The sequence below is a fragment of the Varanus komodoensis genome, unplaced genomic scaffold, assembly GCF_004798865.1.
Source record: "Varanus komodoensis strain SLA01 unplaced genomic scaffold, ASM479886v1 scaffold36, whole genome shotgun sequence".
NCBI classification, from domain to species: Eukaryota; Metazoa; Chordata; class Lepidosauria; order Squamata; family Varanidae; genus Varanus; species Varanus komodoensis.
The window spans coordinates 4,917,157-4,933,977 of NW_025335873.1; the positions used below are offsets into that span (position 1 = coordinate 4,917,157).

General features: G+C 52.0%; 1 protein-coding gene across 1 annotated transcript in view; it reads left to right on the forward strand.

Annotated features, from left to right (window-relative positions):
- The window catches only part of NIBAN2 (niban apoptosis regulator 2), a 64,238-nt gene that overhangs the window by 16,653 nt on the left and 30,764 nt on the right, over positions 1–16,821 (forward strand). The window contains exon 2 of the mRNA XM_044439769.1: positions 14,275–14,405. Within this exon, the coding sequence (XP_044295704.1) occupies positions 14,275–14,405 (131 nt within the window). The remainder of the gene's footprint in view (positions 1–14,274; positions 14,406–16,821) is intronic.

Here is a 16,821-nt window from a genome sequence, read left to right on the forward strand (position 1 = left end):
GGGCAGCTCACAACACAAGATAAAAACACAAGAAAAACATAAAAACCATACCATATTAAAAAGAACAATAAAAGACAGCAAATATATTTTTCCTAGTCAAAGACTAGCTGGGGAGATGGGACATTTTAAAAATAAACGGTCGAAGGTTCTGTTGCTCCCGGATCATGAAGAGAGTCTGGAATCCTATGGGAAAGGGACAACCTGGATACTCAAGAGGCCAAAACAATGAGGAAGGGTTGCAATATTTGGGGCTGTTTAGCTTTTGGGGGGGGGGAGCCGCGTGGGAGTGAATAACGTTATGCGTTATGTGGAGAGGAACAACCTGTGGTCATCCCAGGAAGCTGAATGATGGGAGATTCCAGAAAGATCAAAGGAGGACTTCATGGACTCTGCAGATAAGCTACAGAATGTTCTGCAAGATGTTCAAAGCACATGAATGGCTTTGCAAGGAGATTAAGCACACTGGAGCAGGAGGAGACTATTAATTATAATGCCCGTGGGCTACCTCCAGGGCTGTAGGCGAGCCACCGGGAAGCCCAAGTGGCATCTCCGACTCTTTGCATCTCGTTGCTTACGGTGCAGCTAGACCGTTGGACTGGCTGGGTCTCATCCAGCATGGGGCATCTTATATTCTTAGAGGCAAATATCGCTTCCCAAACATCTTCTTGAACCATGGGAAACCTTTCTAAAGTCAGGGGCCTTCTCAATGAAAAGTCAACCAAAGGTAACCTCCTAAATCATGCTGATATTTTGACTCGGGTGAACCATCTTGAGTTGTGGGAGAAATCCAGCGTGGGGTGGTTCGAAGCTGGCTGAATCATGCCATCGCTCTGATCACCATCCCGTGATCCCGTATCCCTGAGAAGCAAAGACAGAGCCTCCTGCCGCTTGGTCTTTTTTTTAACTACTTCTGCAAATTCACGAAAGATAGCAATACTTTCTCAGTGTGTTTTTGGAGGTCTGTGAAGTTCAGGCTTGGCCGTCACTGCTGATGCTTCCTTGGATGCCTGCTCAGCTGAAATGATGGACCTCGCTCAGGGGACCTTTCTGGATGGTGTTCATTGAGGATGCTCGCCAGTGGCTTTGCAAAACAAGCCTGCGGTCCCTGGGGACTGGACCTGCGCTTCGACTACAGGAGGCTGGGAGGACTGGCTGGAAATGGGCTGCTCACAGACCACCCGCCTTGTGAACACAGGTCAGGCCTTTCGTCTGCACTGAAGCAATCGGGAGCGATTCTCTGCCTGGGCCTGATTCCTCTGCAGCCGCCTCGGATGGGTTTTCAGAAATGACAGGGAGGTGGGTGGAAAGGACGTGGGGCTAGGAGATACTCTCCGAATGATTCACACAGGTGTGGCACCGGGGTGGAGGAACGGAGGAGCTCGCCCCGCACCTGCCAAACTGGTTTTGTTCTTGAGCTTATCTGGTTTTGAGCCTCTTCCCTCACCCTGTGGCATTTGTCTGTGAGAATTCAGGGGGACTCCTGGCTCTGCTTCCCAACAAGCACCCCCAGATATCAGGCTCTTCGATGAGGAATTGCCAGGGTGAGGCAGCTGACGCTGGCATCTCCATTCCTGCTCCCCCTCAGCCAGAAACTTGATGCGAGCAAATCTCACCTTGATCGTAAAACTCTCATACCTGGGTCTTTATGTAGCTCTTTTTTCTTTTTGGCCCAAGTTCATTGGAAGGAGGGTGATAGACACAAAAGAAGCAAGTCTAAACATTTAATTCTAGCCCACAGAGGTCATGGATTACAGTTCCAGCAACTGAAAAAGCTAGAAGCATTTTTGGTGCATTTTTCATGGTTCGGCCTGTCACCTTACGAGTATTTTCTTGTTAATCCCCTGCTTTATAGCCAGTTGAACGGCACATTTCACCAAGCGCTCCAGCGCTTCCTTTTTAAAAGAGTAATGGAAATGTGATGTTATAGTTTAATTTCACTTCTTGTTGCCCTTTCCTTCTAACATCTTTCATGCCCTCTTTGCCCTCTATCACGGTACCTTGAACCCAAACCAAACGTGATGTGTTCTGGACTCAAAGCTTGTTTTTAAAATCTGCTCCAGTTAGAGTTGATTGATTCATTGTAAGTTGATTAATCTCTCTCTTTAATCATCAATTTCTTCACTCTACTCCCCTCTTCCTCTACAGGGCTCTCTCTTTTTAGAAGCACTGGTATTTTCAACCAGGGAACCTGTCAGTGAAATTATGGCGGCTTTAGCACTTGGGAAAGCCCACACCGGTGGGTTGGGCTGCTGTCTGAACGGAGGTTGCGGTCTTTTGAATTGCGTCTCTGTGCAAGCCAGCCCTGTGGCACCTGCCTCTCCCAGAGGCTTTCCTGGGTGGCTGCTCGTTGGAAATTGGACGGACCACCCTCTCCAGCAGAGCACGAATTGGTCCTTAGCTGGCTCTCGGTGCGGTGTTTACGTACGTTCATTCGGAGGCAGCCCAGCCTCCAGAGAAGGGTGTGTATAAACGGACCCGGCAGCTTTTGATTTGCCGGTGGCACTACAATGGAAATGTGCTTCCGTCTATTCATAAGGCCAGCGATGTATCTAAACTTCCAGGCGAAGCATAGCAGTGGCCTTTATTTAGACAAGTTGCGGGAGGGAATGAAAGGGTGGTGACTGGTCTTGGCAGGCGCCTTACATTTTTCCTGGTTCTGTGTGTGTGTGTGTGTGCAGGGGGGGGGGGGCTGCGCTGCAGAGATTGGAGCTCAGCTAAACATTTACTAAATTATAGATTAACCAGGTCCCAAGGGGGCTATCACAGAGGCTGGCGTTGCACACCAGTCACCTGTGTGGAATGCTTTTTATGCCTTTGTTCTGCTGCAGGTTTTTGAAAGCGTAAGAGAGCAAAGGGGCCCATGCACCTTGACCCCAATTGCTTGAGTGTGTGTGTGTGTGTGTGGGGGGGGGAGCTCAGACTGCCAGCAAACTCGGGGCCCAGATGCGTTTGCTGATGCGCATTTCCCAGACTCGAATGCACAAGGTCTGCTTGGCATTCGGAGAAGAGATTTTCGACCCAGTTGGGTTTGCTGGACCCACGTCCTCATCATTTGCTAAGGAGACTCAGACCTGCAGCCGTGGGTTTGTCATTTGTCCACTGGTTAATCCAACACGCTGCTTTCTGTCACAGGACTAGAAGGGGAGCGGCGGGGAAGCGGCCCCTGTGTGGCAGATTGTGGGCTGCTATGCAGCAGATCAGCAGAGATGTCTGACGTGCAGTTTCAGCAGCAGTAGTGCCAAAAGAGCACCCAGACCTGCCCTGCGAAGTCTGCTGCTGAAAGGAGGGAAGCTGGCTGGCAGGAGGACTGTGTCCCCCATTTAGTGCTGTTCTGAAAAGGAGATGCACTCCTGGTTTTGGGACTCTTGAATTTTAAGTGCGTGTCTTTTGCACCGGGCTCTGCTTGAGAAATCCTGGCTTTTTAGAAAAACCCACAAGCCTCGCTCTGCCTGCCCTGGTCAACTGGAAGCCGGTTTCCAGGGGTCGGGCAGGAATTTGCTCTCCCTTTCTGGAGATGCAGGCAATCCACTGAGTGGCAGGCGCCCTTCTGCCCCAGAGGGTGACTTTCCACTTCCCGGTTCTAAATGCATGTAGGGTTTCAACTTGATGAAAGGGAGCTGCTGTCTAACCTCATTAATCACATGGGCTGTTGCACAGGGTCCAGAAAGCGCATTCAGCACCTGAGCCGCGGACTCACCTTAGAGTAGGAGCTTAGTTTCGATGCCTGGCACTTCTTGCCCTTCCCCAGAGGTATGAAAAAGAGTTTAAAAAAGGGCAGAATCGATGCAAAATAACCCGTTTGCACGTACACCGCAGTTGTATCCAGTTCACAGAATCCATCTCCTTTAGTCCAATGTTTGGATTACCTAGGAATTCTTTTCCCCCACTTCCGGGATGGCATAGAGATGACTCGGGTATGAGTGTTCTCTCCCCCACACACCAGCCCCCTTCCCACGAGAATATCTGCCTCCGAATCTTTTTGCTGCAGTCTGAACCTGCAAGCTTGAGGCCTTTGATCTGTTCCGTTGTCTCAGGTGTGATGCAAATTAGATTTTTCCTTGATGGGAATGCATAGATGGAAATGGCCACCCCAGCTATTTCTGGTTGCTGATTATGCCTGTTCCCCTGCAGTCTGAGTTCTTGGAACGGGCACATTCCACAGCAGCCAGGAAATACTATAATTTCTCATGTCTGAAACTGGTTGGAAATCTTTGATCACTAAATTTCTTTCCCCTTCCCCCTCCCCGATGGAATCCAAAGCATATGTGTGTGCTTTTCATTACTTCCTATTCTATTCTCCCCTAGTATAAAAAGTGACAAAGCAGAGTTGGCAGGAGATCCTTAAAAAACAAAACAAAACTAGAAAAATGCTCTTTGACATTCTCTCTGTGTAGAATCGAAAATGGGACATGTGGCTGGCTGACATTCCCCCGCGCCTGAAAGGTCTCTGGGGAATTTTCTTGGTGACAAATCCAGCATTTTTTGGGATGAGAATAAAAGGAAGGCTCTGGGTGGGTTCGAACTGCAGGGTAATGCTGACATTTTAAAGATGCCAGAAGATAAAGATGGTGGAGGAGCTCATGCTTGCACTGAAGGGAGGTCCCAGATGTAGTCCAGCATCTCCAGTGAAAGGAAATCCTTGGGAAAGATGCCCCATTGGGGTCTCCATTGGATGACAGGTATGAACACCTGAAGATAAACGTGGAACGATTTTCCTGAAGCAGCTGGTCAGCCAGATCCTCCTCTAGGATGCTGCATTCCACCCTCTCTCTTCTTGCTCCTTCCCCCATTTTTCAAATTCTCCTCCTTGCGGTTGGCCCTGATTCTAGGACCACAGAGCGTGCTTAGTTCTCCCAGGGCTGAATCTTGGCTGTTGTACTTTCCCTCCTGCAGATATCGGCTTGGGCTTCCCCTGGGCCTGTCGGTACCTCTTCCTTGGTGCGGCTGGCACTGGCTTTGGCTGTGCCAGGCTCTGTACGCAAGCGATGCATTTGCCACTGATATGTACAGGCTCTCAGGCCAAGAGGGATGTGCCTTGAGGTGCCTCCTTGCCTTGGTGGGGATCCCATGATGGTACCTTGGAGGCCAGTGCAGCTGTTGACTCGTGGCGGGTGGAGAGCAAGCACGAGGCGGGGACTTGCCTCCTCTTCTGCATGTGCAATTGTGTTCCGTTTCTAAATGGGCCAATTGCCAGAGCTTTCTGGGGGCTTTCCAATGGCTTTAGAAACATAAAAATAGATTATCGGATGTGTAAAGGATGAAACAGCAGTATGAAATGGGAATTAAATCTAGTGGGAGTACTCAGATTTAAAACACAGGGTTTTTTGGTTGGTTAGTCACAAAGTCAAGCCTGACCCATCACAACCCCATGGACAACATTCCTCCAGGCTCTTCTGCCCTCCACCATCCCTCGGAGTCCACCCAAACCCACACCCACTGCCCCAGTGACTCCATCCGGCCACCTCATCCTCTGCCATCCCTTCTTCTCTTGCCGTCAATCGTTCCCAGTATCAGGCTCTTCTCCAGGGAGTCCTTCCTGCTCATTAGGTGGCCAAAGTATTTGAGTGTCATCTTCAGTATCTGGCCTGCTAAAGAGCAGTCAGTGGAGAATTTTAAGCAGCAGGCTGGAGGACTAAAATACCTGGAAAATCAGAAGGGCTGACACTGGAGAGAGCACAACCAAGGTGCCAGGTGGGCCCCCCTGGGAAGCTCATTCTGCAGTTTGGGGGCCACAACAGAACAGGCCCCGTCCTTAGTGGCCATCTGCCTGACTTCTTTTGCCAGGGGCTCCCGCAAGAGGGCTGCTGGGGATGATGGTCTGGGCAGGTATGTATGGGAGGAGATGATTCTTCAGCTGACCTCGCCCAGTCTGTTGCAGGCTCCAAATGTTAATAGCAGTGCTTTGAGCCAGGCCTGGACACGGACTAGCGCCAGTGCAGAAGGTAAAGCCCTGTTCTCATATGCTCATGTTGGCAGATCCCAGCCAACAGTCTTGGCACCCTGCTCTGGACCAGTGCAAGTTTCTGGGCAGGCGCAGAGGCAGCTCCATTGAAGGAATCCAGCCAAGAAATTAGGCCATCTCTGTCCAGGCAGTACATCAGCCAAAACCAGCCAAAGGTGCTCCACGCCCTCCAGTCCCCCTGTGACCACGCGGGATCCAAGAGCACCGACCTGCCTGTCTTAGCCATGCGTGGATCTCCCCACGAGCTCGGCCCCTCCTCCCGCACGCCTGGACCCGGGCACAGATAACCTTCTGAACTGCCACCATGGAAAATCGCCCGTAGGCAGGTGATCGCCCTTGGGTGTACTTCTCTCCACCCTTTCCGGAAAGCGGCAGGGGAGGGACAGCGAAGTCAGCACTGCTTTGCCCGCAGGGCTTAATTTCAGTGTGGCTGCTGAGCGATGCCTCGGGAGCGGCACTCGATGCCCTCGGGTCAGCTGGAGATCCCAGCCGGCCTTCTGGTCCCCTGGCGCCTTCCCTGCTTCTCCTCAGCCCCTGGGAAATTGCTCCGCGGTTCATCGTTTCCCGTTGTTGCCCCTTCTGCTTCAGCACCGCTCCCCCGCACACCTGTGTGGTGAAATGTTTATTCAGATAACCTGGTCTGAGCAGAGCTTGGAAAAATTCCAGGCCCCAGGTCGTCTCGGCTACCTGAGTGTTTTGCTGGCACCTGGAAGATTTATGGCAAAGGGAACAAAACAGAGCACAGGTTTGGCATGGGCCCAAGGTCCCAAGTGCAATCCTAGGGCTCTTCAGTGAGAGAGAAGCCTCATGCCTTTCAGATACCTTGGACTTCAGCTCCCATCATCCCCAGCCATCCCAGCTAGTGCTCGAGGAATGCTGGCAATTGTGCTCCAAAAGTCTAGAGGGCAACAACTCAAGTGGAGCCCTTCAGTGGTCCTTAAGTCACAGCTAACTTGGCCGATTAACTTCAGTGAGTCAGTTCTAAGCATGATTAAATCAGCTTAGAAAACATCTTGGGGGGTTTTTGAACTTGCAGAGAAAAAGGATTAGTAACAAACTCTCCTCCTTTAATACTAGAACTTGAGTTCCTCTAATGAAGTTGCCTGCCATCAAATTTAGGATTGATCCCAGGATTACTTGGGGGTCTCTCCGCCACAAGCAGGGGTTCAGATGGTTCCAAGAGAGGATTCAGAGAACCTTCAGAGTGGGCTTGCTTTGTGCTAGATCAATGGGAATTCCAGGTTCAGAAGAAAGTAACACCCCCCGCCCCCCCCCCCCCCACGACCAAATGCTGTGGGGGGGAAAGAATGCTTATGGGCATCCTGGAGGCATTTGGAGTGCCTCTGCAATGCTGGGATGCATGAACGCTTAGTCCAATCCCGCAGGAGCACGTTCGTATTTTAACTTCTGTTGGTAGCCGCGTTTTTCTCCCGGTGGCTTTTGGGCCAAGTAGCAATGGTCTGCTTTTAACAACGCAGAGTGAAACCATGGGCTTCTCAAGCATGGGACGGGGTGATGGCCAGCAATCTGGGCGGCTTTGCGGGGGCTGGACAGGTTCATGGAGGAGGCGGCTGCCTGGGGCTGCTGGCCTGCTGGCCCTGGGCTGCCTCCTTGGCTGGAGGTGGCCTGCCTGCAGACATCAGTCGCCGAGGAGCTGTGCAGGAGGAGGCCTTGCACCCATCCTGCAGGCAGCTGGGTTGCCACCCTGTGCATGGCATGCTGGACTGGACGGGCCTTGGGTCTGATCCAGCAAAGGTTTTCTTACGTTCTCAAGTGACAGACTCCATGTGCCATGAGGACTCAGGTTGCCCTCCAAGACTCAAAGAGGAAGCAGTCAAATGGTGCACGGCAGCCCCCAGTCCATCACCCCCACTAGCTCTGCGCGAGGCAGGGCTGGAGGCCTCCCAGGGATTGCAAAACCCATCTGTCTGCCTTTGGAATGAATGTTCGCCACGTGGCTGTGGTTTGGCCTGCCGCAAGGGTAACCCTTCGCCCATTTCATGAACATTCTCGTCCCAGGAGCTGCAGGGGCACCTTGCCTGAATGTTTCTAGGAACCTTTTCCACTGCTGGGACAGTGCCCTTACTTGTTAATTGAATATTATGCACATTATTCATAGGCTATCCCACAATGCAAAGCTCTCTAGGTGGGTCTGGTGATGCTATCACAAATCTTTTGTCAGTTGGATTTCTTGTCACTAAAATTATCGGGTTCTGCTGGATCGCAATTGTCCGCTTTCTATGATTCAGCGGCTTCTGCCATTGGGAAGTAAAGAAATGAAATAACGAAGTCGCTTTTTTAATTAGACTGCTGGGTGGCTGATGTTGACTCATCCTATTCAGCCCTGTTTTGTAAGCAGTCTTGACTGCAGACTGCAGAAACGTGGGTGAAAAGCATAAAGTCAGTCAGTCATCTTCAGCTAAAGGAAGTTAAAGGGACCAACAGCAGATGGCTTGGAAACCAACTCAGTTGCTGTTTTGAATTGGAGCAGGGAAACCTTCCTCTCAGCTCCTCTTCCTCCTCCTCCCCCTCCTCCCACCTGGGCCCGGCTTCAGTCAGTCCCCATCTACCAGCATCCTGCCTCTTGTATCCCGCCTTCCTCCCACCACCGGGTCAGCTGACTGCATCCAGCCGCTTCTGCGGCTATTTAAAGAGCGTATTCATTTTCACATGATTTCTCTTTAAAGAAAGAGAAGGGGGTGGCAGCTATTTTTCCTTCCCTCTTGGCAACCGTCCCTCGCTTCCAAACCTGCTCATCTGGTTGTTGGGTTTGGCACTTAACGTGCATCCTTAAGTTTGCAGGCCCTCATGTGGAAACGAGGAAAGGCGTCGTCGTCTTCGGAGTTAGCAACCTAGCTTGTAGAAATTTGGGAGGCGGCTTTTCCTGGGGGGAGAGGAGAGAGCTGTCTGCCCTCTCGATTCTGCCCCCCCACCCCAATTTGTGCAGTGTGGATAGCCGTGTTTCAGAGTAAAATAAGCCAAGAGGGAAGGGGAGAACATGCAGTCCCAAAGCTTGTCTGAAAAGGAGGACGTGTGTGCGGGTTCGGGAGCCGAATGCAACTCTGCAGGCTCGGTTTCAATTGGTACTGAGAACACGCAGCAGAAAATCAGTTTTAAGGAGCGATTCGGGGAGAAAGGTGGCACTGCTTCCTATGCTCAGGAATGGATTTGGTTATGGTCAAGGTATTTCCTGACGTGTTTGTTGCGGCATCCAATTTCTGGTGATGCAACGTTGTGTAACAGACCAGCCCATCTCTTGATCTCGGAACACACGCCCAGGAGCGGAGAGGAAGGGCCAGGATGCGGTGCTGGCGTGTGAGACCATGTGGAAAAGGAGATCTCTCACTGTAAGCGCACACGAGCTGTGGCAACTGAAGCAGCCCCAATAGAAGCCGTGCAAGTCAGTCCACGCAAGGTTCTAGTCCACAGTGTTCTCTGTTGCTGACATATACCTTGAAGGAAGAAAAATGCAAAACATTGGTATTTGCAGTCTTGGCCTCTGGCCCTTCCACAGACGTCTGTTGCGCAGACAGGTTGAGATGGCATTCCTTGGAAAGGGGGGGCACTGCTTTGTGTGCCCCTCCTGTTATGCAACATTACACTGCTGCCTTTGCATAAGCAGCACTGGAGGTGGGTCCCAGCTTGCTTCTGGCCTTTCCTAATACCCTGCATGGTTTGCAGTTTTGGCTTCTGAATCACACCCTTGCTTTCTGCAGAAAATACCCTTCCGCCGCTCCTACATTAAGCTCGGGAGGAAAACGGCTCTGTGACTAAGCCAGGAGGGAACTGGGATCTCCACAAAGCAGAACTGTTGGTGGCGGCGTGACTTCATGCGTGGCTTGCGCGTCCAGCTCCGAGCCACCCCTCGTGTCTACACACCCGCTCCCTGACCCTCCTGGTGCCGTGCTGATGAAGTCGGCGTGGCCCTCGCCAGGCCAATGGGCTGGGTCTCCTAATTTCGGACACGCTCGTCAACACGGTCATGAAATCGGCTTGGGGCTCTTTGATGCTTCGAGCAGGGATGGGGGAGCTTTGGGCTTGTGGGATCTGCTCGCACTTTGGGAAAGTGGAACCCAGAAGTCCATCCGGTAGGGAGAATTAGTGGCACAGGAGTGGGCAGAAAGGAAGGGCTTTGAACAAGGATGCGATGGTGCCAGCAGCGGCTGCTTGGCTTCAGAAACGTCGGAGGGGGATGCAGAAAGGGAAGCGCTAGAGTGATGGAATGCCGTCATTCAGGGTTTATCCATTGAGCTCAACAGAGCCACCGTCCTTAGAAGCGCCATCCTTTGTGCATCAAAGCTGGGGACAACTGAAGCGGCGGGGGTGCTCTTTTTACAGGGTCCTGTTTGTGGTGGCCCTCTAGGCTGTTCGCTGTGAGTTACTTCTGGATCTTTCACGGACGTCCGTGTCTCTCGCCAGGCAAGGCTCGTTTTGAGATGCTTCCCCTCAGTGGGAATGGGACTTTGGCTGGGATCCAGGAGCACTGCTCTTGCGTTCTCTTGGAGAATTAAAGCAGCCTTTGGGTGATCCCAGAAGGGGTGGGGGAAGCATCCTGTTGCAGCCCTCCTCACCTGCCGCTTTCCACTTCAGTTCCCATTAGCCCCAGTCAACTGTGACCGGGCCGTGAAGGGAGGCCAGGATGGAGAAGGCTGCTTTAGGATCCTCCTGGCCTTGTAGCTATTGGGATTTCTCTCTTGCAGCAAGTAAAACGTTGGCTCTACCTGGCTTGCCCCAGTTTCTTCCAGCCATTTTGTGTGCCTGGGTTTGTTCTTTCCCTGCATGTCACAAGCCGCCTGGAATTCTTGTCCTGCAAATAAACCACATGTTTTCCCTGAGCTTGAAATGGCTTGGAGGAAGCTTGGAGTCGGGGGCCCTGAGCTGTGTGTTACGACACAAGCTGATAAGTTCCCTCAGCAAGGCTTCGTAGAATCTGGCTGGTTTTCCATTTGGGAACAACTGAGAAGAACCCACGATGACCAGTGGTGGAGAATGAGGTGGCACTGTTCTTCCTGGACTGCAGTTTTCCATTTGCAGGCATGGCACAGAGACTTGCCTGGCCTCCCCCAACCTGGTGGTGTATTCCCATCCTTCCAAGAGAGCGACCATGCTGGCTGGGAATATTGGCATCCTGCCTGGTCTTGGAAGCTAAGCAGGGTCAGGCCTGGTTAGTACTGGGCTGGGAGACCGGACCTTAGCTCTAAGGGCTTTTGAGGCCCCTTCCAAATGTGTGATTTTATGGTATCTCCAGAGCTCCCGCTTTGTCGTGTGTGTGCATCCAACATCAGAAGTGCTCGTGGGAGGCTTCCCGTGCTGGTTCTACGGATGATTCTGATTCCAGTTTCAAGGACGAGACTGTCTTTGAAACAGCTCAGACTCTACCTGTGGTTCAAGGTCCTGGAATTCAGCAGGAGGTCGCAGTGGAGGAGAAGCCATGTGAGGAGAGCAGGCCAGCTGTCCTTGGGAACGTGGAGGAATTAACGCTGGGAGGAGGAGACACCAAAATGGGAAGTCCTTCCAGTGGGGAGCCAGCCCCCACCCCTCGCAGGAGGCAGACCCGGTTGCTTTCACCCTGCTTAGGAGGAGTGGGCGCCTGCCTGTGTCCACCGTGGGCCACCTCCAGGGTCGAGTCACGGACGGGCTCTAAGGAAAGTTTCAGGAAACGAACCGAAGAAAGGCTTCAAGATTTCACTCTGTGCATGCTCCAGTAGGCATGTAAAGAGCATTACGCAAAGAAACACGGGGGGGGGGGGCGATAAGGCTTGGAGGAGAAGCTCGGATCATGGCAAGGAGGGGGAAGCCCGGACTGGCCGGTCGCTCTAGGACTGGGGTGACTCAAGTTCACGTGATCTGTATTGACGGTGAAGTCGGTGGGTGAGAAGGACAAGAGCGGGCTGTCTCCTTCACGCCGGCGCAGGAGCTCCCTAGACGCATCTAGCTGCCCTCCGTTGTGGGGCCGGCATGCCAGTAGCTTGCATGCGGACTGTCGGGGGCCGTGTGCCCATGTGCACAGACCCAAAAGGCGCAGCATTGGCCACCGCCGGCCAGTAGCTTCCACACTCAGGCCTGGCCTAAATAAGAGAAGACCAACCCTGGCCTTGGTCGGCTAGCAAGCGCTTTTTCTCCTGCGTAAGATTTATCTACACTCTTACACAGTGTGTGACACTTCAAAGGAGGTTGTCTTGCAGTGTTTGTGTGAATGTAGCGCTGCCTTCCTGCCAAAAGGGTGCTAACAAGAATGCAACAAAATGTAACAGGAAAAACTTTCCCTCTTCTCCAAAGAGAACGGAAAAAGCAAGGCAGATGAACCAGCAAGGGAAGCAGTGTTACAAGCGATGACATCTGTGTCGTACGGCAGTGGAAGCGGTTGCTTGGAGAGACTGTGGGCTCTCCCACACTGGAGACGTTCAAGAAGAAGCTGGACAGTCCTCTGAGTGAGTTGGTGTAAATTTGGGGCCTTTAACAGCAGGAGGTTGGCCCTGATGACCTCCTTGGCCCCTTCCAACCCCCATCCTATGATTCTGAGATGACGACTGTGTGGCATAGATCCGAATTTTGCAAACGGAGGTGGGGGAAGGAGCTAAGGCTGGGGAAAAGGGTGGCTCTTGTACCGTCTGGGAGTGCTGCAGCTGTGCGAATGGGGGTGATGGGAATTGTAGTCTGTTGCGTTTGGGTGGCACCACGTTGGGGAAGCTGAAGCTCTTCTGAGCCTAGGGTGAGCATCCACAGAGGCGAACTCCTCGCCTGTGTGCCAGTGACCTGTTACACCTGAGCATGCCTTGGGAATGGCTTGTCCCACTTTCATGGGGTGTGATGGCTCTCGGACGGTGCTCGCTGTGAACTCCTGTGCCAGAATCGGTGCACGGGACTTGTCCTGTTTTGATGTAAAGGTGGGCCTTGGCCAACGGCTTCTGCAGAAATCCAGGGGGCTGAGCTCCTCCGGGGTAGGGTAGTTAGGCTGGGTACCTGCTGAAGACTCACTGCAGGGGCTGGTCCAGGCCTACCTTGGCATCTCCTCCTTCAAGGACTTGGCAGTTTTCACATCCCTGGGAGAGCGAAGGGACACAGTGCTGTAAGGCTGGGGACAGCTGATTTCTGATTTTGGCACTTGAGCCTTCCAGTAATGCAACTTCCTGCCTTCATCACGGCGTGTTTTGAGTCCAAAAATGCTAAACAAGTCGATTTGCCCAGCGTTAATGATCCCTCTGTGTTTTTGCTTTCTCTTTCAAACTGTTGATTTCTAGGGAACCCACCCAAAGTCACAAGGAAAACTGTGATTTGTTGACCTCGTTGTCTAAGATCCAAGTGCGAAGCAAAAGATCTTCCCAACTTGGCACCCTCCAGTTGCGTGAAGCTGCAGTTCCCATCATCCTCAGCCACTAGGGCTGCATGCATTCAGCTTTCTAAGGCTCAGGATGGTTTCCTTCCCAAACAAAGCTTATTTTCTCTCCCTCCCGCCCTTCGTTATATATCACAGTTGCGGTCTGTCTTTTCCCCAAGCTGCTGCGGTTGGGCTGTGGGAACAGTGAATGGGCTCAGGACACAAACCAGGGTAAACTTGCCGACATCAAGCTCACGTCCCTGTCATTTATTCATTTACCGTTCATAATGGCCGAGGGCAATGACAGGACAGCCCTACTCTTACCCCTACTGCTGCATGGTGACAATTGTAGGGACTTGCACACATCTTGAATCCCCCCGTCCGTCCTTTGCAGAGTTCCCTGCGCATTTTGTTCTGCTGTCTACTCATTGATACAATCCGATTTTGCGTGATTGTGTGCATACTTATTTGCACACCACTGCTCTTGCACAATTGTGCACTTCCAACAATGCGTGCCCCCCCAGTTTGTCAGTTCGCATGCTTTAGAGTATGTATACTTTTTCTTGTTTTTTTACTTTTATTTCTGCTGTGTGTGTTTTCTGCAACTACACTGGCATGCAGTGATTAGAAGTTAACACATGATCCGTGGAGTCTGCCTGACTTGGGAAAAACTGATTGACGGCAGTATCTGTGGGTCAAATTCATAGAAATTTGAACTCTTTCGAACATGTTGTGGGTTTCCCAGACATCGCTTGAGCATTAAGCAAGTGTGGCGGGGAAAAAATCACTCAAAACAACTATGGGTTTGCAGTGGCATGCATGAAACTTGGTGCTCTTAATAAGAGGAATGCTTGAAAGAGGAATTAATTGGACATTGATCGCAATGCATCTTTTTCATTTGGTGTCAGTGCTGACGTGGAGCAATTGCTTTCCCCCTGCCTGCTTTGAAGGGATGGCCTGCCTTTATGCACATATATATTTCCTTGTGTTGCAGAGAAGACCGGAAAGGTCCTCACGGAGTTCTGCCAGTTCTACGAACAGCAGTACGGGGTCGCTCTCTTCAACAGCGTCCGGTATGAGATCGAAGGGGGCGGGGGGCCCCAGCCTCAGCTGCTGCGTCGCAAGGTAAGTGGGCCAGTCGATGTTGACTCTTGGCAAGGGGGTGCCTCTGGAGGGCGGATGGCAGCCATGGGCTGGGCTGTTGGTCCCACGTTCCAACTCTGCCTTGTGGAGACTCTCCGTGTGCGCGTCTCAGGTGGTGTGTCAGGGCGGAGGGAGGGTTGCGATGGCATGCCCCCTGGCTCTTTATGGTGTGCTGAGCCCTTTCCAAAAGAACATTGTGGAAAATGTGTCCTGTTTGTGTTGAAGGCCACTGTGGCTGGGGTGCGGTGAGAACATTTGTGCTTGAAATCCACAGAATTCGTTGAGGTGCTGTCATCTCGGCTCCTTGGCTAGTATTCTTCAGGTGTGCGTATGTGTTGGGGTATGTGTGATGGGGGGGGGGCAGCAAAATGGCCTAAGGCCAGGTGGACTCCCAGTTCCTCCAGCCCACCACCATCTTCTCTGCTGATCTTAGGCGGACACGTCTCTTTCCTGTCGCTTGCTTACCTGATCTTCAAAAGGTCGATTCCGGCTGCAGCTTTCTGCGTTCAAAGCTGGTTCCCTTCCAATGTCTTTCAGTCTCTTTGCTTTCAGTGCTTTATCAACTCAAGAAGCGGATTTGCTTCGAGTCTGCTTCTGTTGCAGGGAAAATGAAAGTAGAATGCAAGTCTGGATCGAACCAGAGGAGATGGCAACTCCAGGAATTCTGGAGGGAATGGGAGAAAGAATTACTGATTGTGAAGGCAGAAACTGGAGGGATTTGGGGTTTGGAGCAACTTCTTGGGATAACCTTTTTCAATCTGCTCAGCTAAATGCTGTGGATAAAAATGAGCGTGTTCCCTCTCCACTTAGGAACAAAAGCCAGGGCTCATGTATCTTTGGGTTAGCAGATTTATTTAGGATGGTGATAGGACATCCCAGCTGTCGTGGAATGGAAGGCAGTGTGCAGTTCCCAGCTGGCTCCCCATCCAGGAATTGGTCAGATGGAGAGCTGGTTGGCGCACTGCGTGGCCTAGGCCCCTTCCATGGTGCCGCATGGAGAAGACCCACCATCAGAGGAACGCTGTGGAGCCAATGTCAGGGTCGCAAAGGAGCCGGCCTTTGGTGGGCTGGTCTTCCCTTAGCACGTTCTGTCTTCCTTTGTTTCCGCTGCGGGTTGGTGGAGGCCGGTCCATTTGTTTGAAGAATCACAAAGCTAATTTGATCCAGTGCTTTCCAACTGTGTGCCCTTGAAGTGTGCCAGCCTCCATCTCCTATCATCCCCATCATCTCCCACTGTCCCGTGGAACCCTTTTCCCAGCACCTAGCTGGGAAAGCCTGGGCTAGACAAGCCCCCTTGGCCACGATGCTGGGAATGATGGGAGCCGTAGTCATGCACCTTGGAGCAATCGTAATCTTTCTCAGCCTGCTCTGCTTACCAGCTGATTGTGTAAGGATAAAACTTCAGACCGGTCAAGGAGGAATGGTCCCTATTCCTCCTTGACCTGAATGCTCTGAATTTCTCCAAGGAAAGGGAGTGTAACGTCGTAATCGGGAAACATGCCTGCATTCAGGAGTTCGACTTGCATGTTTATACATTGGCCTTCGGACCGCTGAGCGCTGAACTGCCTTGCTTTTGAAGAACTAGGTACAAGCTGGTGTGAAAACACATTGATCCAGGATGGCTAATAGCTCCATAGAAGCCGTTCGCAAGGCGGACTGCAGTTTTCCACCCTCTGCTGAACTCCTCCAGAAAGACCTACCCTGATGGCTTCCAGATGCCCCATGATCAATCCGGGATCCTTCCTGCAGCCACTGGAACTCGAGAGGGGACCATCCTGCCCCCCAGCACAGCGCTCCTCCTGATGGCCTGCTCCTGAGGTCACTTCCTTTCTTTCCCCTGTTCTTCTGCCGCAACCTGGCAAGCAGCCTAGGTGCTTAATGAGGCATTATATGCAGCGAGTGTCCTTGCGTTTAATTTTACACGCAGGCCTCTCCAAATAGCACTCAGGGAGGAAGAGAGGTGGAAAAACTGAACAAACCTGGGCTTTGTTTTGGCACGCTTTGTGAAAGTGGAGGTGAAGCCCAGGCACGTTGTGGTGGGGGAGACGGAGTCACCTGATGTGACTTCAGCCTGTCCCTGGGAAGTGTGTCTCCCTGCGTTTGGGGTGGTGAAAAGGAACTCATTTGTCCACCGTCCCTGAGTGCTCCAGGCACAATTTGAGGGAAGTGTTTGGAACGGGTCCCAGTTTGCTTTTCTTTTGCAAGAAGGAAGAGATTCTGTGCCTCAGATAAGTGCTGGAGGTGTTGTCTTATCCCTGGGTGGAGAAGGCTCTTCTGGAGGTACAGGGCAAGCCTGCAGGAGCTCTGAGGGGGAAGAACTCTTTAGATTTAGGGCCAAAAAAGGAGGGAATTCAGTAGGAGGAAGGGAAGAGGGTCTCAGTCTCTCTCTCTCTCTCTC